Genomic DNA, 23,623 nt, shown 5'->3' on the forward strand with positions numbered 1-23,623 from the left:
ATATATAGACTAAAACTCATCATATAAACATAATATTAAAAGAATGTTTTAAATAACAAATTAATCATAATTTTTTTTATAATTACAATGAAAAAATTTCATCTAATTGATTACCAAGAATATAAAAATTATTGTGATAATTTTCTTCATAGTGTTTTTAATATAATATTATTAATATATTAATTAAATATTAAAAATTATTCATATATCATTATTTATTTTATATCATTTAATACAGCTGAATTAAATGAATTATAATTTTAATATTAAATATATTTTTAAATTAGACATATTACAATCAAATATCATAATATTATTGTTGAATAATATTTGACATAATTTAGTAATAAATGTACACTTATGAAATTCATATTTTTTATCGACACATATAATATTATTTTCAAATATAAGAAATTATATCATACGTATATCAATTTCTTGAACAAAACAATTTTAAAATATTTATCATACTTCTAATTTTATTTTTAAGAGTTTTCCTTACATTTTTATAAGTTCTAATCAATTTTAAATCCATCAATATTTTGTATCAAAATATCCGTCGGTATATATGTAAAATAGAAGTATCGATATATTCGCAATTACCATTAATTTCATCCTTGGTTATTTACATGGTTAGGAACTAAGATGTCAATAGTGACGTCATGGAATATGTGATGTAACTCTTTTCCATTGATCAATTGAAAACCATAAGTTTCCCATGAATTAATAATCTTCATTTCATTAGTTTGCTATGTATAAATGTCTTGCAACTAAGAGTCTAGTGTTTAGATAAACCTAGAAATTCAAATTTAGAATGAATATTTGCTTTCATCTTAATGTTTGATAATAATAGGATTATAGGAACATGAATGAAAAATAAATAAATTGATAATAATACCTTGGACATATTTTAAAATAAATTTTTTATTTTCATTTATTAGATTTTTTTTTTTTTTTTGTTACTAAATAATAAGATTGGAAAAAAATAGTCTTATATGGGATGAAGGGACATGGGACTTGATGTATGAAATCCAAGAGTAAAAAAGTAATTTTAAATAATTTTATATTTTTTCATGGGATGAATGAATTAAATTACCAGTTACTTGCAATGAATAGAAATCTTACTTATAAGTAAGATTTGATTTCTATCGGAATCATTTTTTATTTTATTCCTAACTTTATTAAATTTATTCAAACATGGGAATGAGGGAGGAATGGAGCGAAATGTTTATTCTCACTCCTCATTTCCACATACCAAACACCCTCTTTCTGTATATAGTTTTAGGAAGTTTACAAATAATTTAGTCTTTTGGCCAAAAAATATAAACAAATAAAAGATAAAAAGAACTCTTACAACCAACGTAACCCCTTAGTTCCATTTTGCAAGAGGACACTTGCTACCTTATTTATTCATTGGATTTATGAAACAAAAGATTTTGAAAATCACATTTTCTACGTATGTGTAGTTTTTGGAATGAAGGAGAGTAAGGGTTTGTTTGATAACTATTTTCGAAAATGATTTTCTATTTTTTAAATAGAAAAAAACATATTTTACAAAAAAAAAAAAATAGAAAACAAGGGTTTGTTTAGTAACTGTTTTCGAAAATAGTTCTAAAAAAATAGTTTTTAAGAACAGTTTTTGAAATCTATTATATGATGTTTTGTAAAACAAAAGTCTATTTCAAAATTTAAAATGTTTTTAAACATGTTTTTAATATTTTTAAATATATTTTTAAAATATTATTTGTGTGGTGTAATAGAAAACACAAAATAGTTTTTTGTTGTCAAACGAGTTTTCCAAGTTTTTTGTTTTGAAAAATAAAAAATTGTTTTAAAAAATAGTTTCCAAACAGACCCCAATTTTCTGCTCTTAAAAATGAGGAATATAGGTGTTTTCGAATAATATCTTTTAATTATTTTTATTTGTTTTATGAGATCTCTATAAAAAAATAATTATACAAATATAAAAAAATGATTAAAAATAACACACTCATATAAAAAGTTATTTTTAAAACATAGAAAATAAGTTTAAAATATTTATGAGCTTCTAAAGAAATATTTATTCTACAAAATATTTTACAGCGATTTTAAAAAAAGGTTATCAAATAAAGTCTAATACTAATAATTAAGTAATGGTTATAACCATATTTTTCAAATCATTTAAAGTTCTTTGTGTCAATCCAACACCAATATTTTTTTCAATTTCTTTCTGTATTCAATGTTTATACTCCTTGTTAAAAAAAAGGAAGCTCCAACCAACGGTTTGATGATTAAAATATTTGTAATGTTTTGGTTTAGAAAGAAAAACATGAAAATAGATTATAAATATAATATATTATATTTTGGGTCATATTATGGTTCGAACTATACTTTTTCAAGTCTTATTTATTTATATCATAATCTCATTTGATTGTACTTTTATACATTAATCCCATTTTTTTTATATCTTCATCTAATAGTGTAAATTTTACAACGTATGTTCAGGACTCGGATTTGGAGTTCGGACGTGTCATTTTTTCTTTAAAATTGTATAGGGTATTTTAGATATTCTAATTTGTATATAAAATAAAATATATATTGAAAAGTTTAAGATGATGAAGAGATATTTATCAATTTCTTTTTTATAAAAATTATTGAATAAAGACATAAATAATGAATAGACTGTTTAAACAAACAATTTTCTGTCAAATGAAACTCTGATACTATATCGAACAATCAATTTTCTTACAAGCCGAGGCTTTTATGATTTAAATTCATAATGTATATTATGCTTTTTAAGAATGCTAACCATGATTCGAATCCTCATTGGAATCGGGTCATGACTTTCGGTTAGGTATATATCAATTCCATATTCTTTATTATAACACCACAACCCACCATTTGTTATACTTTTCAGTGCATGGCTAGGGACTAAGATGTCAGTAGTGACGTCATAGCATTGGTGATTGTGATTCTTTTTAATCGATCAATTGAAAACCAGCAGTTTCCAGTGAATTAACAATCTCCATTTCTTTGGTTTTTTGTGTAAATGTCTAGCAGCTAACAGTCAACAGTCAAAAGCCAAATCTGCCAGGCAAGGAAAGATTATTAATTCTACCAATCATTCAATATAATCTAGTCCACTGGCTCGCCATTCCATGGAAGTGGCATCCAGAATTCAAGGTGTAACCAACTCCGCTTTCCCTTATAGACCACTTTCATCACATCTAGTTTTGACCCATCAACCAAATCTATTGCGGTTAGTGTTTTTCCTATAAGAATTCTTGGTGTAGAAGATCACATACAGAAGTAGTTCAGAAGGAAGATTTTAGAATCATTTCCATTTCCCTCTCTGCTAGCTATCTTTTCCTTTCTTCTCCTTCCCAGATTGCTGTTTATTCTTGCTAATTTTCTTCTCTTTTCTCTTGATTTCCTACTCATTCTCCCACAAGGAAAATTTTTCACGGCATTGGAAGGAGACGGTTCAAGTTTGCACCAAGCACATAATAGAGGTGAGAAGGATTGCATCCAGCTATCATATAAGAGGGTAAAGAAGTTTTTTAACTCTTGCAGTCACTGTCACTCTTTAGTTCCATTTTGCAAGAGACTTACAGTTGCTACTTCATTTATTTGTTGGAATTATGAAAGAAAATATTTTCATGGATGACCCAGATGGTACATATAGTTTTTGGAATGAGGATGAGTAAGTAATAAAAAGAACTTTGCAGTCGGTGTCTGTCTTTAGGACCAATTTTGCAGGAGCTTTTGCATACTTCTCTTTTTGTTGGATTTAGGACAGGAAAACCATGTGTTCACTTTTCAGCACCATTTTACTAGTTCTTTCTTCTTACTCACTTTTGGTTTCCATTAATTAGTACTTCCCAGTTTACTTTTGATCCAACACTCCTCTCCTTTGGTTGTGGGCCTCAGCAGCCTCACACAGGGCCACGCCTCACCTAACAGAGGCAGCGGAGGGAGGCACCATCTATGAATAGGCAATTTTATTCTCTTAAGTTGTCGATGTGGGACAGCTTTTGTTTACAATCTTAAACTAACCCAAGTGCACAAGTTTGTCATGGGAAGGCAATGCCATTGAACCATATATGGATTATTGTTTTAAATGTATATAGAATTATTTTTATATACATAATGTACATATCTTTTATACATTATAATATTATATATATTTATATATATATATATATTTATAAATTAATTAAAATATTATTATAAATAAATAAATTTTAATTATCTTATTATATATTTTATACACTAATTAAAAACAAGGTCAATATAAATTTATAAATAAAATATTAATATTTTAAATAAAAAATACTTATCTAAAATCATTGTTTTTTTAATCCCCAAAATTTTCAAATTAAATATATTATCATTTTAATATTAATGTGTTCTTAAATTAGTATATTATTGCCTAATGTTACAAATTATATATATATGTGTGTGTGTGTGTATTTTTACTTATTTTATTATTTTTTGAATTTTTTCAAGCATTTTCACAAGTTTTGATCAATTTTTGTCTCATCGATTTTTTTAGTTAGAATATTCACCAATATTTTATGATATATTCGTAAAATCCAATGATTAATATATCCGTAATTATTGATGTTTTCATCCTTGTCACTACTAATTAATGAAAGAAAATGTTTTCAACATCTTTATTATTATTTTTATTATTATTAATGATAGCCATGGTCAATGCAGCTTGTTGAATAAATAGTCACCAAGTTTGTGTTATAGGACAAAATATGCATATTGAATCCAAATTTTGCAAACTTAAGTTTTTGATAAAATTGGTTGTTTAATGTAGTATCAAACTTAGTTTGATTCTCTTTCTCCACACTTGAACTTATAAAGTTATTATAGAATTTTGAAGCTAAATTCAATTTGATTCTCTTTCTTCTTTTCATGTTCTTATGAATTAGGATTATGGATAACAATATAGAAGAAAGGCTTCTTGGTTCAGAAGCAGAAGGCGAAAGAGATTTGAGGGCAAAAATTTGGGAAGAATCAAAGATGACATGGAGGATTGCATTTCCTTCTATATTGTTTAGGGTAACATCATTTGGAACCCTGGTTGTGACACAAGTATTTATTGGTCGTATTAGTCAGCTTGATCTCGCGGCATATGCACTTGTACAAACCATCCTTATACGCTTTGTAAATGGGATATTGGTAAGCTCTTTCAGATACTCTATGTACTTATTTTTATTGTAGTGTAGTCGCATGCTGGTAGCTTATTATTCCTATTTTATATTTTGTCCTATTGTTCCAAATATCATAAAATTCCTTATAAATTATGTATATATGCTCGTTTTCTTATTAACTTGACTTATTTATAAGTATACTAAATGGTGGAAATTCGATAAAAAGAGTCAGAGTTGATGAAACGATTATTTCATTAGTTTATCATCTATCTAGCTATTTTTTTTTTTTTTAAAAAAAAAATCTTTTTTGCTTTCTAAATTGTAATGAAGTAGCTATCTTGTTTTTGAGTTTTTCTTATGGAGTTTATTCTTAAAGGTAAATATGTAAGGATGAATGAAATTTGATGAAGTTTGAACATTGGAGGGAATGACTTGAAACGGGTTTGTGTGAGGGACTAAGACATAGGGTATATTAGTAGTATTAGTAAGAAAATGACCTAGGCAAATTTCACAATTATGTCCTTTTCGTTTTTATTGTGTACAATTGAATTTAGTACGATCTTAATTAAAAGGATTTACTGTAGCTTTGATGATATGGTAAATAGCATAAAATTAACGGATTAAATAACCTAAATTCTTGATGGTTAAATCTTCTAGTTTCACACCTTATTGTTCCATATAGACAATATGGTTTGCTTTGTGACCTACTATTACAACTTTAAATCTAGAAGACTCATATGTATGTATTCTAGCAATTTCTTCCTCCTAAGCGATTTGTGACATAATATCCACCATCTCATATGGGCATGACATGCTCATTCATCTCATTGCTCATAAGATACTAAACTCTACATAGTTCCAACTAGGAATTCACTTTGATACCATCTACCATGACCCTTTTGTTGAGTTATGTAGCCTAATTATATTGTACACCCTTCCCCATGACCACAAATTGACCTGTTGCACTATGTTACATGCCTATTGCAATTCATTGCATGTATGTTGAGTTTTAAGAGGTATTTTAGGCATTCAATGCATGCATTAATCTACTCTAATTTTCACATTACATAAGGATTATTAAGGCAACCATTTTTCTATAAGAGGAAAAACAGAGGAGAGACAATTAGCTATAAGGCATGAGATCATCTTATATTTTTCTTTCTGATCATAATGGAAAATCTTTAGTGACAAAGTGGACATAGTTCTCACATTGAGGGCTAACCACTATAAATCATGTGTTTGCTCTATCTGTAGGGTTAACCACTATTAATCATGTGTTTGTTTGTTTGTTTTTTTTTTTTGTTTTATAAATAGGGATTTTTTCTTAATAAATGGTATCAACGCCGTTTTTAACTGAGAGTAATGGTCGGAAAAGATGGATCTAGGCCCAAAATTGACAAGTTCAATGGTATGGATTTTGGATTTTGGAGAATGAAAATAAAAAAATTATCTTTAGTAAAAAGTTGCATCCTTTCTTCTTGGAATCAATGTCGAGCACAAATTAGAGTCTCATTGATAAACAAGTGTTTGGAGTCATTTGATTGACACTATCAAAGAACATGGCAATTTATATGGTGAAAGAGAAAATTACAAGGGGCTAATGGAGGTCTTGTCTAACATTTATGAGAAGCCTTTTGCAAATAACAAGGTACATCTCTTGAAAAAATTATTAAACTGAAGATGGGAGAATGTGCTAATGGCAAAACATCTAAATGAATTTAACATGATTGTTAATCAATTATCCTTAATTGAAATCAATTTCGAAGATGAAGTTTGTGCTCTAATTCTTTAGACATCACTACCAAATAGTTAGAAGCCCAGGGGAGCAATGGTTTATAATTATATGGATTCTCAAGTATTTATGAGGTATTATAGATTTAGCCCTTTATTTTAGGAAATCGGACTTGGGTCTACCATGCTAAGTTAATGTTGATATAGTTAGTGATAATGATAGCATGAAGAGTAATACTAGGTATGTATACATGATTGATGGAATAGCAGTTAGTTAGATCTTAAAGCTACAAAATATTATTACTCTCTATACTATTGAGGAAGAATATGTTATTGTGATTGAAACTAGCAGGATTTAGTATGGTTAAAAAGTTTCTTGGAGGAGTCATATCAAAAAAATAGGAAAAACACTTTGAAAAGGTGAATCTCAATAGTAGTGGAATACACCGAGAAATGGAGGGGGGGGGGGGGGGGGGGGGGGGGGGGAAGGAGAGGTGGGTGAATAGGTGTTTTGACCAATTAAACAAAATCTCAACTCAAATGAGCAAACCTTAAAACTTTTTGAATGTTTTTCCTCTCTTCACACAGTCTCAAAAACACAAATTATAAATCACATGTATATATGAATGCAACAACACTTCCCAACAATATTAAAATGCAGTTCACATGCACATGATCTAGCACTCCCACACTCAAATCAACTTAAACTAAATTATAATTAAAACAAGATCAATATACCTCAAAATGTCAATGATCAACAATTAGAAACAACTTCAATGATGGCTCATAGCTATTTCTCTTCATCATTCAATCAAATAGTAGACAATCAAAATTATAATAAATTGCTGAAACTAAAAACTGATGTTAAGAAGAGAAAGAGAGACAATGAGACACCATAAATTTATGTTGAAAATCTTTGAAGAGATAAAAAACCACGGGCCTACTACTGATCGAAAATATCCACTATGAAGAATAAAAAATGAATATAAGGTTTTACCCAGCTCAAACCAACCAATTATTCCTGGACCACTTGACTAGTACCTTCACTTTTAGCTTCTCACCTTTTTCTTCCAAAGCACACTTGGAGTCTACACCAAGCTCGATCTCGACATCTTCTTTAATTCACAGAAAAATAAAATGGATTTTTGCATAAAACTAAGAGAATAAGAGATGAATGTTTTAGAAATCAGCCCATGTTCATTTTTAGAAAATCCATTTAAAAAAAATTCTTGGAAAACTTAGATGGATTTTCTTTGTAGGTAAACACCCTCAAAATGGTGAGGAAAGAAAGACTCTTTCATGGTTGTTGTAGTCACCACCTTTAGAAATTGGAGAAATTTGATTTTAAATGAGAATGAAAACCTTAATCCAAGGGCTGAAAATGGATATTAAAAATAGGTTTGTTAGATCGATTTGTCCCTGTACCTAGGTCGATCTAGAAACAAGGGAACAAAAGCCTTGCACCAAAAATATTTCTCCTAGTTTTCTTAACTCATTTAAAGATGAAAAAAAAAAAAAAGGATTGATTCACATTCAATCACCACACACTTGGTTACATACCTTGACCTCTTAGCAAAGTCTTAATCTTCAAAGGTCAAGTAGTCCGAAGAGGGATTGGTAAATCGAGTTAGAGGACACATAGGAATTTTGTCCGGAATTGCCAACCTAGATAAACACTCATAATCTCTCCGTTTGGAAATTCTAGGACAAAACCCTTTACAACACGAATGAGTACAAGTAAGTAAACCCCACCCAACTCTCATACAAGGCCACTCATACACTCAAAACCTCACCAAAGCTACTACAATACCTACAAATGAATCTCAAGAAAAACATTAGTAGCACCTATACATATTACCAAGACACTTTCACAAGTTTCAAATGAATTGACACACAAATATCCACATATATCCACAAAAATCACTTGTCTAAAGATAGTCAATATGCATTCATGCGTTCAAAACCATGTCAAATATCCATAGATATACACAAAAAAAGGTGATCATGATCAACATATCAAATATCCAAAGCAACAAAACACAAAGAAACTGTCATGATCAACTACATGTTATATCAACATCCAAGTAAAATGTAAAATGTAAAATGTCTTCCATTCTTTGTCCCAAAAGAAGACAAAGATCACTTAAGATCTGTCCAAAACAAGCAAAATATATGAAACTATCAAACTGAACATGATATCAAAAGGAAGTTGTCCAAAAAGATAACTAGCAGCTACACAGCTAAGAGAGAAGTTTGTGGACAAAGTCTTCAAGATCTTGCAACTGATCCATGTTGCATAGCATTTGTCCATCAATTAGTGAGAAGTCTCTCTCCATATGAGATTGGAGTTGAGAAATCTATTCAGACAACAAGGTGGGTTGTGTAGAAATTTTCTCATCCAATGCATCAAACTTAGCACAAAGTTGAGCTTAGACACTTGAATCCGAGTCACCTTCACCAATTTGGATCTTAGCTCTACGATGACACACCTTCTTCTTAGAACTAAGGGCACCCTCAATCTGTCTTTGACTTCGATTCCAAGATGAGGTATCAATGGGACCCATTGGTTTGAGAAATGAAGAATGTACAAGAAATTCCACCGAGCTCTTTGGCAAATTTTTGTGATTAAAATGCTAAAGGGAATAATCTTCTTTTTAGACACGAAAGGATCTCATTGAACAATCATCTCATCTAAGATGCAAGATACTAGGTTGATCGGTTCCCAATGAAAAATGCAGGACTAGAGAATGCAAATCCTTCTTACAAATATGTGCCCGATAAGAAGATGGATAAACAGAGAATGTTAGAAAGGTCGTCAACACCTATGCAAGATGAGATATGCTACTAGTGTGTACAATTGAGACTAGCTGACCTCGAACCTCTCCCCATAAGTCAATAGCCACTCTATCTAACAGCTCAGAAGTGAATTCCAATTCACTCATAAAGGGTGCTTCAACCAATAGGATGCCTAAGACTTCAGTAATCACCTTTGGAGTGGCTTTAACAACAATTCTAAAGAGACTTAACTTTAGGTAGGACTCATCCAAGTCATGTTCAATAATCTTCAAATAAAACATTTGGACAACAGGAGCACACACAATCCTAGTGAAGCCTGCAAGATGAATCCAACCTAGTTCTACAAACAGTGCTGGAATTGGTGTGTCGAGAAATGATTTTAGATGAAGTCGTTTGTTAACAACAAGAGACCTCTGATGATAAACCTTAGTGTATAAGTCTCTACATAATTTTTCCAAGAAATCATTGAAAACAATCCTATCTATGGAAGTTTTCGCAGGAGCCTTAGGGATACTAGGAGTCTGAATAGGTGGATTGATGGGTAAATTCTCATCTTAAGCACTTTTTGGGGTCTTAAAGGATGACCCTTTAACTAGGGCCTTGTTTCCACGACCTTTCAGAGGTATAGTTTTGAAAACACGTACTCTGAAGACCAATAGAATAGGAAGACCCGATGCCCATTCAAACCCTTGCTGGAAAGCTTGAGTAGAAACCCAATATAGACACACAAGACTATTGGAGGATGACAAACTTGTATAAATAGAAGTAGTGGTTGTTGAAAAAAAACCTTGTAAAGGAAAAGACACAACCACAAGAAGAAGAACACACAAAAATGGTGTCGGCAACAACATATGGAGCACCAGCCGACCACAAATGCTGGAACACAGGCCGATGAAAGTAATTAGATTGAACATGTTGTTTTGAACAATGGTCTCAAGGGTAGATTGCGATTTTCAGTTGTGACAATAGGATGTAATCTTGTGGTAGGACGTTGAAAAGATGCCAACCGTAAGTGAGACACACAGTTTGGCGATAAAAGGTGAAAAAAAATGTGTTGTGCAAAGAATGGAAATGATGTGTTGTGAGATAATCTAGCGAAAAAGATCGAAAATGGCAAAAAGAAAACACCAGCAACAAGATAAGGAGCATAGTGTGCTAGCTATGCAAACCGCTATTAGCTTAAGAAGATTATGATGGAATGACTAAAAAAGAAAAGTTGGCAATGGCCGGAAAGGAAATCCGGTGACATTGGGCAAAAAAGAAGCATAAAAACTAGAGTGATGAGTTGTGTTGAACGGCAATGGCGGAGAGCTTCGACAATGATATTTTTGCCAAAAGTGATCGGAATGAAGAACTGGTGGCGATAGCTAGAGAGGATGCGCAAAAAAGAATGATATCTTCTCTAGAAGAAATGACTTAGGGCTTTTTAGAGAAATGAAAGGAAAAATTTTGGGGATTTTGACTTTTTCACCTTTAAACCATATGAGTATAATCAGCTAGGGGCAAAAATTGATTTTTTCACAAATCCATAAGTGGTATCGATCTTGGTGGATCGATCAAGCTTTCGATCGTGAGTTCTCGGTTATACACAGTCACATAGGTTTGAACATGCCAAATTTGAAAAAAAAAAAAAGGCTAAGTGTGTGAAAAACAAGGAATAAGTGGTATCAATCTTGGTGGATCGATCCAGGATTTGTTCAAGGGCTCTCGGTCACAAGATTATGCACATAGTGAATCGATCCACAAATTCAGCAGATCGATCCACACCCTATTGAAAAACGACTTAGGCAAAAACTGACGAAAAATCATAAGAAACACACCAACAAGCTTTCCAAAAATTGAAAATTGATCAACCAAAGTTGATATACAATAGGATGACATACTTATCTTTCATTCAATAAGTTAGAATTGATTCATATTGAACAAAAATGCTTCCAAGAACTTAACAATAGACAAAATTAACAAACATAGAGATTGAAGAACCTTTCGAATTTATCAAATGAATTAGTAAAAAACAAATGATTATCAACACTCTAACAAGAAAACTTAAGCTCAAAGAAGACTTACTCATGACACTATAAAACAGTGAGAATGTTAATTTCTATCCACTTATGAACATATATCTATCCATGAGGCAAAAATCATTTTCAAGATGCTTTTCCTTCATAAAGAAATTCAAGATAATATTCCAAGAAGTCAATTTGCACCTCTCTTGGATGGATTTCTGTTCATACCTCATTTTCTTTTCACATTTAGCATTAAAAGAAATACAAAGATATAGACTTTACCCTTAAGATCTATTTTTTTTTTTTTTTTTGACTTGAGGATCTCTAAGGATGCCTTTACAATGTAACAACATAAGATATGTCCCACTATTTCAATGAAGGCTTTTTAATTCTTGAAACATTGCCAATGAACCATAACCATTCCGAGAAACTTCATATTTTTTTTCTTTTATTTTTTTTCCATTTTTTTTATACTTAATTTCAAAGAGAAGGCAAACAATCAAGGAACGATCATCTCAACCACTCAAGGAATTTCTAGGTGACTTTTCTCACTCTTTAATGCTCATTAAATAGGTATAAGTTTACATTTAGACTTTAAAGAGCATTATTCACCATTTATACAATCACAAGGTTCAACCATGAGCTTTTACTCACTTAAAAGAAATGAAGCTAACCTTTTATGGTTTATCTAATCAAATCAAAATAGTAAGGATTCCATATCATGTTTATCAATCAAGCCATGGAGATAAAGACATTTTGAAGCTTTTAAGATCATTAAGAGTCAATCTAACTTTTAAACAAAAGACTAAGCATGTCACTCTCATGAACTTTGCAATTTTAGAAAATTTATGAAAAATGGAGAAAATATTGAACCAAAACATAAAGAACATCAACTTGATGACATTTAGGAACTTGAGAACACAACTAGGACTCAAAGATATGCAAGAAGATGTCTGAGATAAGTTCTAGAGGACGTTAATTGAGTGTACATAAGCCTATGGATCTTCTAAGCGATTCAAACCTAGACACATCCAAAGGTTTAGTGAGAATATCAACAATTTGACTCTATTGGAACATATTCCAAGGAAACAATTTTGTCTTCAACTAAATCACGAATGAAGTGATGTCTAATGTCAATGTGTTTTGTTCTAGAGTGAAAAATAGGGTTCTTGGAGATGTTGATGGCACTAGTATTGTCACAAAACACAACCATGGTTCCTTGGTCAATTCCATAGTCTTTCAACATTTGCTTGATCTATAGAAGGTTAGAGCAACATCTTCCGACGGTAATATATACAACTTCAACTATTGAGAGTGAAATAGAGTTTTGTTTCTTACTAATCCAAGCAACCAAGCAATTTCCTATATAAAAACAACCACCTGAAGTGCTTTTCCTATCATCCACATTTCAAGCCCAATCAATATCAGTGTAGCAAGCTACATCAAAATGAATGTTAAACGGATACCAAAGGCCTAGCTATAAAATACTAGCAATGTACCTAATAATGCGCTTAAAAGCTATGAAATGAGATTCCTTAGGACATGCTTGATACCTAGCACATGCTCCAACACTAAAAGCTATGTCAGGTCTACTAGCAGTGAAGTATAAGAGGCTACCAATCATGCTCCTATACAATTTTTTCTCTACCATTTTTCCAAATTTATCCTTACTTAGCTTTAGATTGGTAGGCATTGGTGTCCTAAAGTGTTTGGCCGACTCAAGTCCAAACTTCTTACCAAGTTTCCTAGCATAATTGGATTGGGATAAGAAAATCCCATCCTTGAGTTGTTTCACTTGGAAACCAAGAAAGTAGGTCAATTCCCTTACCATGCTTATTTCAAACTCACTTTTCATCTCTTTGGCAAAATCTAAAGCACACTCACTGAAGGTAGAGCCAAACACTATGTCATCCATCTAGATTTGTGATACCAAGAACACTTCATCATTTCTTCTAATGAACAATGTTTGATCAATTTCCCTTCTCATGAATCATTTCTTAAGAAGATAGGATGTGAGTCTTTCATGCCAAGCTTTAGGAGCTTGCTTTAAACCATAGAGAATTTTTTTAAGTCTATAGACATTAGGATACCTAGGGTCTTGAAACCCTTTATGTTGCTCCACATACACTTCTTCATTGAGGATCCCATTAAGAAAGACACTTCTGACATCCATTTGAAACAATTTAAATTTCCATACAGAAACTACAACTAAAAGTATTCGAATGGATTCAAGTCTTGCAACCAGAGCAAAGGTTTCATCAAAATCAATTCCCTCAATTTGCTTAAACCCTTGAGCAACCAACCTAACTTTATTTCTCACAATCACACCATTTTCATCCATTTTATTTTTGAAAATCCATGTTGTTCCAATGACATTCACATATTTTGGTTTAGGCAATAAGAACCAAACTTCATTTCTAGAAAATTGATTTAGCTCTTCATGAAGAGCCTCTACCCAAGCTTCATCATTCAAGGTTTCTTTAACATTTTTTTGGTTCAATTTGGGAGGTATAACAAACATAGCTTATCTCGTTTAGCTTGGATTGTCTCATTGTTACCATATTATCCTCATAGTTCCCAATCACATTGCTCAATGGATGGTTCTTAGGTACCCTTGATTTATTTGTCTTTGATGGCTCAATCCTCCCCTTATATTTTTTCTTTCCTTGCTTTTATCTCTTTTATTCCTTTTCACTTAACTTTTCATTTTTAGATTTTTCTTCAATTACTTCAATATCTTTTGACACATCAATTCTATCTTTATCACACTCTCTTGACCTTGATCCTAGATCATCCATAATTACATTGATTGATTCCACCATACAAAATGTATACTCTATATGCTTGATTTTTGGAGGAATATCCTAAGAATATCCTCTTTTCACTATTGGATTCAAACTTTCCAAGATTTTCATGATCTTTCAAGACATAGTATCTACTTCCAAACACTCTAAAGTACTTCATACTAGGTTATTTTTACCTTTCCACAACTCATAACAAGCCTTCCTAGTGTGAATATTGACAAACAACATAACAATTATCTAAAGTTCTCAAACCAATCATCACACAATTTCCATTCAAATCAAACACTTTATATAAATTTTGTGAATATTGAACATTGAACTTCTTGTCACATATTTGACTAATGCTAATCAAGTTGGCTTTCAATCCTTCCACATATAAGATCTCTCCAATGCTAATCATATTTAACTTTTTTTTTCTCTCTTTAAGGCTTTAATCTCATTGATTAAACTTTTTTAGAAGTCTTCCTGATTCGTCCCCATTGCAGTCATGCCATTTGATTCTGGCTCAGACTGGTGTAATCAAAATTTATAAAACCTAAATCACCCCATACTAGGGTAGCATAACTAATATAGTATAGTGGCTTTAGGATCGTCCACAATGATGAGTTTTCATCGTACAATTGACTTAAATGAAGGAAATAAAATGATGTTTTTTCTTATGAAAATGGAATTGTGGTTGCAAAGATTGATTTTAAGTTAAGCAAAAACAATAAGTGAAATTAACTACAAAGAAAAAGTCTCTTGGAGCTTTAGGTCACTAGGATCAAGTTCCTTAGGCAAAGGGGGAGATTCCGGATCTTCTCCTCGCGTTGGGGATAATAACATAAAGGATGGTTATCTCCCGAACCGGTTTTATATTTAGCAATTATGATTTGATCCAAAGGTTTCAAACACTAAAGATTCTTACCTTGAACCATCTTCCAATGGCTCGTAAATGATAACTAATAGACATCCATGGATCTAGTAATAAGCATCCATGGAATCCGAAAAGCTTACCAAGTATTGGCCATTCAAGGTGCTTTTAAGGGATTTAAAACTAAATCTTAAAATAAAAACCATTAATGGTGAACAACTTCTTTCATTTAAAGTAAGGACAACTCCCATCTTTGCATTCAAATCCTTCACCTAGCTTCTCTCACTCTAAGAAACGTAAAACCTAGCCACTCATCCCCTGAGAAATCATCCTCAAAGGTTGTTTGGCTAGAAGGAAAAGTGAAAACAAAATGAGAAGGAAAGACAGATCAAAAGCTCTGTATATTTCTTACTACGAGAATTTTACAAGTGTTTAATGAAAAACATCCATCCTCTCTCCCTCTGTCTCTCCCCTTATATATAAGCTACCTAAAAGATATATAAAAAGATATAAAAGAAAATAGCTAGGTTGGTCACAAGGAGAAACTAGGAAATTACACAAAATATCTGAAGATAAAAATCTAATGGAGTCGGTGCACAGGAAGATTTCGCATACCATGCGAAATTTGGCATGGTGTGCGAAATCCTTTGGCTACCTCAAGTGGTTTCGCATGGTGTGCGAAATTTCGCACAACCATGCGAAAATGCTAGTAGTTGGATTTCTTCCTCTGGTTTTCTTCCTTGCATATTTGATTAGCTTGGCAAATGGCTATGAAGTGCTCCAAAGCTTGGATATTCATGTATTTGAGCTTCAACTTGTATTGCCATGGATTTCACAAAATTCTCCCTCATTCTTGGCTTATTTCAATGATCAAATAGCTACCAAAAACACCAAAACTTGCCAAAAACTTATTAGTAACCCTTGTTAGGTTCCTTAATGTGCCAATTGAGTTAAAAGGTATTAACTACTACTCAAAAGTATTTAAAACAGTTAGTTTCAAGCTATAAAAGAGTACTTTTTGAGTAGTAATCACTTCCACTCAACTTGTTCTTGTTTGAGACTTAAGCACTCCTTATACAAAGTCTCATATGCAAAGTCAAAACTCATCTCATCACCATCGGAGTCACTTGACTCACAAGACTCACTAAGAACCTCTTTCTTGAGTGGTTCCTCAATGACACTTGCCATAAAGGCTTTGAAATTAGCGCATTCATCACTTGCATTGGATTTTCTTTCACTTGATTGATATGATTTTATGTCACTCCAAGTGACTTGTATGGCTTTCTTTCCTTTTTTCTTTGAGGAACATTCGGTGGCATAGTGCTCATTTCCCCCACACTTGAAGCACTCAACTTCAAGGTCCTTTTTAACACTCTTGTCTTTCTTTTTATCTTTTACATTTGATTTTTCCCATTGAATTGTTCCATGTTTTAGCATCTTCCTTAGACGTCTTCTTATATTTCCTAAACTTCATGTATTTTTTGAATTTTCTAGCAAATCTAGCAACTTCTCCATCCAACATTTTCTCATCACCCTCACCTTTGAAACCTAAGGACTTCTCTTTAATGGCATTCAAGGCAATGTCCTTTGATTTACTAGGTGATCTAAGAGTCATTTCAAAGGTTTGGAGTGAATCGAAAAGTTCATCTACTTTCAAGGAATCCACATCCTTGGACTCTTCAATGACGGTGACTTTTACTCTAAATCTCTTCGGAAGATATCTTAGAATTTTTCTAACCACTTTGGAGTTAGGAATGGACTCACCTAGATTAAAGCTAGAATTCACAATGTCCATCAATTTTGCATGAAACCCTCCAAAGTTCTCATGATCTTTCATCCTAATTGTCTCAAACGTAGAGGTCAACATTTGAAGTTTGGGCAGTTTCACAGCATTAGTTCCTTCATAAGTCACTTCGATGATATCCCAAACCTCTTTAGCTGAAGTACATGTGGCTATTCTACGAAATTCATCTATGCTAATGACATTAAAGATGAAATACATGGATCTAACATTGTTCTCACTAGCTTCATTATCACCTCTATCGCATTCCAACTTAGGCTTGATAACATTAGTTGGTCTACCTTCTCTATCCAACACCTTAGGTGTAGACCAACCAAATTCAACGGCATTCCAAATTTTTTCACTTTACATTTTGAGAAAATATTGCATTCTCACTTTCCAATAAGAATATTTTTTTCCAGTTAAGAATGGTGGTCTCCCAATGGAAGCTACCATTAATGAGGTTTCTTAATTGAGATTCAAGGATCAAAAATGATTTTTGTTTTTAAAAACCTGCTCTTATACCAATTGAAAATGTGAATCTCAATAGTGGAATACACCTAAAGAGGGGGAGGAGAGGAGGGTGAATAGGTGTTTTGACCAATTAAACAAAATCTCAACATCAATTAGCAAACCTTAAAACTTTTTGAATGTTTTTATTCTCTTCACACAGTCTCAAAAACACAAATTATAAATCACATGCATATATGAATGCAAATATTATTAAAATGCAGTTCATATGCACATGATCCAACACTCTCAAACTCAAATCAACTTAAACTAAATTATGATAAAAATGAGATCAATATACCTCAAAATGTCAATGATCAACAATCAGAAACAATTTCAAAGATGATTCATAGCCATTTATTTTCATCATTCAATCAAATATTAGACAATCAAAATTTTAATAAAGTGCTGAAACTAAAAACTTATGCTAAGAAGAGAAAGAGAGATAATGAGATACCATAAATTTACGTGAAAAATCTCTGAAAAGATAAAAAACCAAGGGCCTACAACCGATTGAAAATATCCACTATGAAGAATAAAAACCAAATATAAGGTTTTACCTAACTCAAGTCAACCAATCCTTCCCGGACTACTTGACTAGTACCTTCATTTTCAACTTTTGACCTTCTTCTTCCAGAGCACACTTGGATTTTGCACCAAGCTCAATCATGGTCTCTTCTTGAATTCACACAAGAAGAAAATGGGTTTTTGAGCAAAACCAAGAGAATGAGAGATGAATGTTTTATAAATCAACCCATGTTCATTTTCATAAAATCTATTAAAAAAAAAATTCTTGGAAACCTTGGATGAATTTTCTTTATAGGCAAACACCCTTAAAATGGTGAGGAAAGAAAGACTTTCTCACGGCTGTTGCAGCCACCACCTCTAGAAATAGGAGAAATTTGATTTTAAATGAGAATAAAAGCCCTTAATTCAATGGCGGAAAATTCATATTAAAAACATGTTAGTTCGATCGATCTGCCCTTGCACCTGGATCGACCCAAAAACAGGGGAACAAAAGCCTTGCACCAAAAATATTTCTCCCAACTTTCTTAACTCATTTAAAGATGAAAAAAAAAACAGAGTTGATTCACATTTAATCACCACACACTCAGCTACATACCTCGGCCTCTTAGCAAAATCTTAATCTTCAAAGGTCAAGTAGTCCGAAGAGGGATTGGTAAAACGAGTTAGGGGACACTTAGAAATTTTTTCTGAAATTGCCAACCTAGCTAAACACTCACACACTTTATATTGTAATAATTAGAGTGTTGTTCACTTAGCAAAGAATCTTGTTCATCATACCAAGAGAAAGCATAAATAGATTCGATATCATTACATACAACCAGTTTTAGAAGGTAGAGTTTTGGTTCTTGAGAAGATTAAGTATGTCAAAATCAAAACTAATATGATAATGAGAAGTAGTAGAGAAGTTGAAGTTTTGTTCAACTTCAATTGAATTTGTCACTCAAGGAATGAGGAGTTGCTGGCTATAGGAGACATTTAGTGGTGGCTTACTCTCTAAGTATGAAATTATTGAATTGTGTGGAGCTTAATTATACTACTCTTTCCCATGATTGCACATTGACCTATTGTGTTATGTTGCGCGTGAGTTCCTAATAGAATACCTTTTATTTCATTCATTCATTCATTCTTCTTTTTTATTATAGGTGGGCATGTCTAGTGCAACCGAAACTCTTTGTGGCCAAGCATTTGGAGCAAAGCAGTATCATATGTTAGGAATATACTTGCAACGCTCATGGATTGTTGATGCTACTACTGCAACAATTTTGACTCCTCTCTTCATCTTTTCAGCTCCCATATTCAAATTACTTGGTCAGGAAGAGGACATAGCTATAGCTACTGAAAATATTTCTCTATGGTTCCTTCCCTATCTCTACTATATGGTTTTTAGCAGGAGCATCCAAATGTATTTGCAAGCTCAGCTCAAGAACATGATTGTGGGATGGCTATCTACTTTCTCATTTGTGCTTCATGTGTTCTTGTCTTGGATCTTTGTGATTGTATTAAAGTTTGAGATTCCTGGAGCAATGGTTGCATTGAACATATCTAGTTGGTCAATGGTCATTGGAGCATTTGTGTATGTGTTTGGAGGTTGGTGCCCTAAAACATGGAGAGGATTCACTACTGTAGCCTTCACTGACCTATTGCCTGTGGTAAAGCTCTCAATATCATCTGGTGTGATGCTTTGGTAACCACTGATCACCATACATTTTAGTTTACTTGCTATAATATATTTTTCTCTCTTGCTACATATATGCTTTGTTCTTATAAATAAGAATGATAGGAAATATACATTCATTTGGTAATGATTTCAAGTGAATACTGCCGAAAAAAATGGACTTCTTGCTGCTAAATTTTCTATTATGTTCTTATAAAGATGATGATCTCAAGTGAGTACTACAAACAAGGTCATATTTTCAAGCAATAAATATACTAAAGATAATTTTTAAAAGGTGATAGAGATGGAAAGGTAGATCATGCACATTCTTGTCATGACATGGGAGAAAACATATGTTCTGGATATATCTAATATCGAATTTCCACCTTGTTGGATCAATGACTTTGATAACCTAGATTAGATAATAGGAAACAAGATTAGAACCTACTACAAAATTCACCTGTGCAATATTTTGAACCGATATGCATTGAAAGTGCTAATACACTTTCCAATATGAAACGCATTGTTTGCACAACAAAAAATCTCATTCATTTTTAGTGCTAATCTGAAATATTTTTCATTATCTTCAACAGCTTACAGTTGTGGTATTATGCTATTCTACTATTATTGGCTGGATATCTGAAAAATGCAACAGTTTCCATATCTGCTTTCTCCATTTGGTGAGGCTTTAACCAATTTCTTGATCTTATTTATGTATGCAACATTACTTTTTCTTGAAGGAATTACATTTAAGTTAATGACTTTGCAGTCTCAATATCAATACATGGGAAATGATGTTAACCCTTGGCTTCCTGGGTGCCACTAGGTTTGTCTTCTATTACCAATTAACACTACGCACCTGCTTCCTCTAGCAATGGGTAGCCTATTTCCTTCTAAAAAAAATTATCTTTGTGTTTGCAGTGTGCGGGTATCAAATGAGCTGGGAAGAGGAAATGCTAAAGCTGCAAAATTTGCTATTAAATACATCTTATGTACTTCAATTTGTATTGGAGTAGTCTTCTGGATTTTGTGTTTAGTCTTTGGTCATGATATTGGATATTTGTTTACAAGCAATGAAGAAGTTGCAGAAACTGTTTCAAGTCTCTCTGTCCTTCTCGCTTTCTCAATCTTGCTTAATAGTGTTCAACCTGTACTCTCAGGCAAGTACTTCTTCGTTTGAGTGTAAAATATTTTGTTCTTATTCCGTGATGCTTACATTCATGATGGATCGAGTCAAGAGCTTCATCTTAATAGTCAAGTAAATATCAAACCATATATTCATGCACACATAAAAATCTTCCCAAATTTTTGTTTCTCTAATCTTAAAATTCTTTCCTAGCAGGGGTGGCCATAGGGGCTGGTTGGCAGAGCAAGGTTGCATATATAAATATTGGTAGCTATTATATCATTGGGGTTCCATTAGGAGTTTTGCTTGGCTATGTGGCCCATCTTTCAGTCAAGGTAAGAAGCCGATCTGATGGATTAGCAGTGGTGGAATCCACACTGCATCTAATTAGCTTGTAACATTATTAGCAGATACATATCTCTATATAATTAATAACAACCTAATGGGGACTCATTTTTATAGAGGCTAATAGGTTGGTTGATATTATTGCTAAGAAAGGGTTATATACAAGAAAGAGAGTCCAGGTTTTAGCTTGAGAGTTCCCTTAATTCCAAGTACTTATATCTGTCATGATGGCATTTAAGGTGTCCCAATGTATAGACAATGAAAAATCACTTGCATAATTTCTTCTTTGATTTTTACAGGGTATGTGGAGTGGAATGATATGTGGAGTGGTAGTGCAAGGAATGTTGCTAACTTATATGATATGGAAAACCGATTGGGATGAGCAGGTAGATGAAAGAAGAGAAATGGAGTTGTATAGTAACTAATATCTTACAGTTTTTGCATCGATATTGTCATATGCCTTGATGCCTTCTAATCAAATTAATTGACGTGAAAGAATTCAATTTTGATATGGATTGAAGGGTCATGTATCATTTTATAACAATCGCTCATTTCTTCTTACAGGTTAGAAAAGCATCACAACGTCTCAATAGGTGGTTCTTGAAGCCTTCAGAGGAATCTAATGAAGGCCCCTCTCAAGCCTAAAAGGAGTGAAGAGGAAGAAAGAGATTAAATGACAAGAAGTTGCCTTAAAAACTGTAAGCAAAATACTGATTTTAGATAGAATGCTTGATGACACTAATTCCCAACCTTGTAATACCGTTTTAATTCAATTTTTCACTCTACTTCTAACCAAACCAAACTAAATAATTAGTTAGAGAAATATCTATAACCGAACCAATCCATATGATGATGAATTATGCTGGGTTAGTTATGTGAATTCTCACAGTAAGATAGGCCAATTCAATTCTTAATTCCATTTATCAGTATGGATAATATACACTGAGCATAGGCTTCATAGGAAAGGATAATGAGCCAAAAAATGATAGAAATATATAAGCAGTAACTTGTGCTTAACTGTTAGATGATGGATTGCATAGTTAACTCATGATTTGTGCATATTGATTTTCCTCCTAATTCTCTTGAAATGCTACTTGATATGTTTCTTAACCAGAGATGTCTATGGATTGATTTGTAGGATTGTTATTCTCAACATGCTCCCTCAAACTAGCGTGAGCGTGGACACCTAGTTTGCTTTTGAATGCTTGGAAGGTATCCTTGGCTAATGGCTTTCTAAAGATGTCAACGGGGATGCAACATACCATGTGGTAAGATTGCCCATTACAACTTTTTTACCTTTCGAAATGATAGTTTAGCTCAATGTGCTTTGATCGCACATGAAAGATCAGGTTAACTGACATATGAAGTGCACTAATGTTGTCAAAACAACTATGGAGGTTGTACTAATGTAACTCCAATGTCACAAAGAAGGAAGGTTAGCCATGTTATTTTAGATGTTGTGGTTGTATTTCTTTAGATGAATGAAAGTAAAGTTGCTAAAAAAAATGGGAAACTTTTGTTGACTACGTAAATGATATCAGGTCCTATAAAGGTGATCAGGTATTAGAGCCCCTACATTGCTGTAAGAAATTGTTGCATCTACAGTTTATGAATCACAGGGATGAACTTTATCTTTTATTATCATTGGTGTAGCAAGGGTAGAACTTTCAAGTATTTAAGTTTTGTGAAGAAAATTATAATGTACTTTTGTTGAGGTAGGAACACACTACTGGCAAAAGGCTTTACTTCCACTCCAAGAAAATAGAACAGTGATCCAAGGTCCTTGATTGCAAACTCTTAGCCAAGCTTTGCAATTAAACTTTCAACAAAATCATCATTATTTCTTGTAAGAAGAACATCATCCACATATATGAGAATGACAGTGGTAATATCATTAGGACGATAGACAAAGCGTAAAGCATTGGATTTGCTACAATGGAAGCCAAGTTGAAGTAGATATTGAAAGAGTTAATTGAACCAATCATGAAGTGCTTATCTTAGTCCATAGAGCGATCTTTTAAGTAAGCAACATAGTCTTGGTTGGTGGAATCAATGAATCCTAACAATTACTCCACGCAGACAGTTTCCTTAAGGTTTCCATGTAAGAATGTGTTTTTGACATCGAGTTGTCTTTTCTTCCAATTGAATGACAGGGGAAAAACAATTATTAGCCAAATACTAGTTAGTCAAACTATAGGATTGAAGGTTTCATCATACTTGATTCCAAAGATTTATGCAAATCCTTTTGTGACCAAGCGAACCTTAAAATGATCAATGGTTGCATCCTTCTTAGTTTTAATACGATAAACTCACTTTGAGCCTACAATGTTAATTCTAAGAGGTTTA

At 32.5% G+C, this 23,623-nt stretch overlaps 1 protein-coding gene across 2 annotated transcripts; it reads left to right on the top strand.

The window, feature by feature from the left end:
* The first annotated feature begins 3,106 nt into the window (after positions 1–3,106).
* Positions 3,107–22,803, top strand: LOC100265386 (protein DETOXIFICATION 24). Of its 2 annotated transcripts, none has more exons than XM_002268314.5 (11): positions 3,107–3,238; positions 3,432–3,526; positions 4,923–5,172; positions 19,295–19,836; positions 20,400–20,486; positions 20,576–20,632; positions 20,728–20,966; positions 21,149–21,267; positions 21,577–21,663; positions 21,842–21,975; positions 22,416–22,803. In XM_002268314.5, exons 3-10 carry the CDS (start codon positions 4,927–4,929, stop codon positions 21,920–21,922), a joined length of 1,458 nt encoding a protein of 485 aa, XP_002268350.2. In that variant the 5' UTR covers positions 3,107–3,238; positions 3,432–3,526; positions 4,923–4,926; the 3' UTR covers positions 21,923–21,975; positions 22,416–22,803. The 2 variants fall into 2 exon arrangements, with proteins under 2 accessions (XP_002268350.2, XP_010653169.1); XM_010654867.3 differs by having other exon boundaries at positions 3,432–3,491.
* Positions 22,804–23,623: the final 820 nt, after the last annotated feature.

This window comes from Vitis vinifera, chromosome 8 (assembly GCF_030704535.1).
Source record: "Vitis vinifera cultivar Pinot Noir 40024 chromosome 8, ASM3070453v1".
NCBI classification, from domain to species: Eukaryota; Viridiplantae; Streptophyta; class Magnoliopsida; order Vitales; family Vitaceae; genus Vitis; species Vitis vinifera.

Coding starts and splice junctions, on each gene's coding strand:
- LOC100265386 (XM_002268314.5), top strand. CDS start 4,927: ATGGATAACAATATAGAAGAAAGGCTTCTTGGTTCAGAAGCAGAAGGC. Junction 5,173..19,294: donor GCTTTGTAAATGGGATATTG/GTAAGCTCTTTC, acceptor TTTTTATTATAG/GTGGGCATGTCTAGTGCAAC. Junction 20,487..20,575: donor ATATCTGCTTTCTCCATTTG/GTGAGGCTTTAA, acceptor ATGACTTTGCAG/TCTCAATATCAATACATGGG.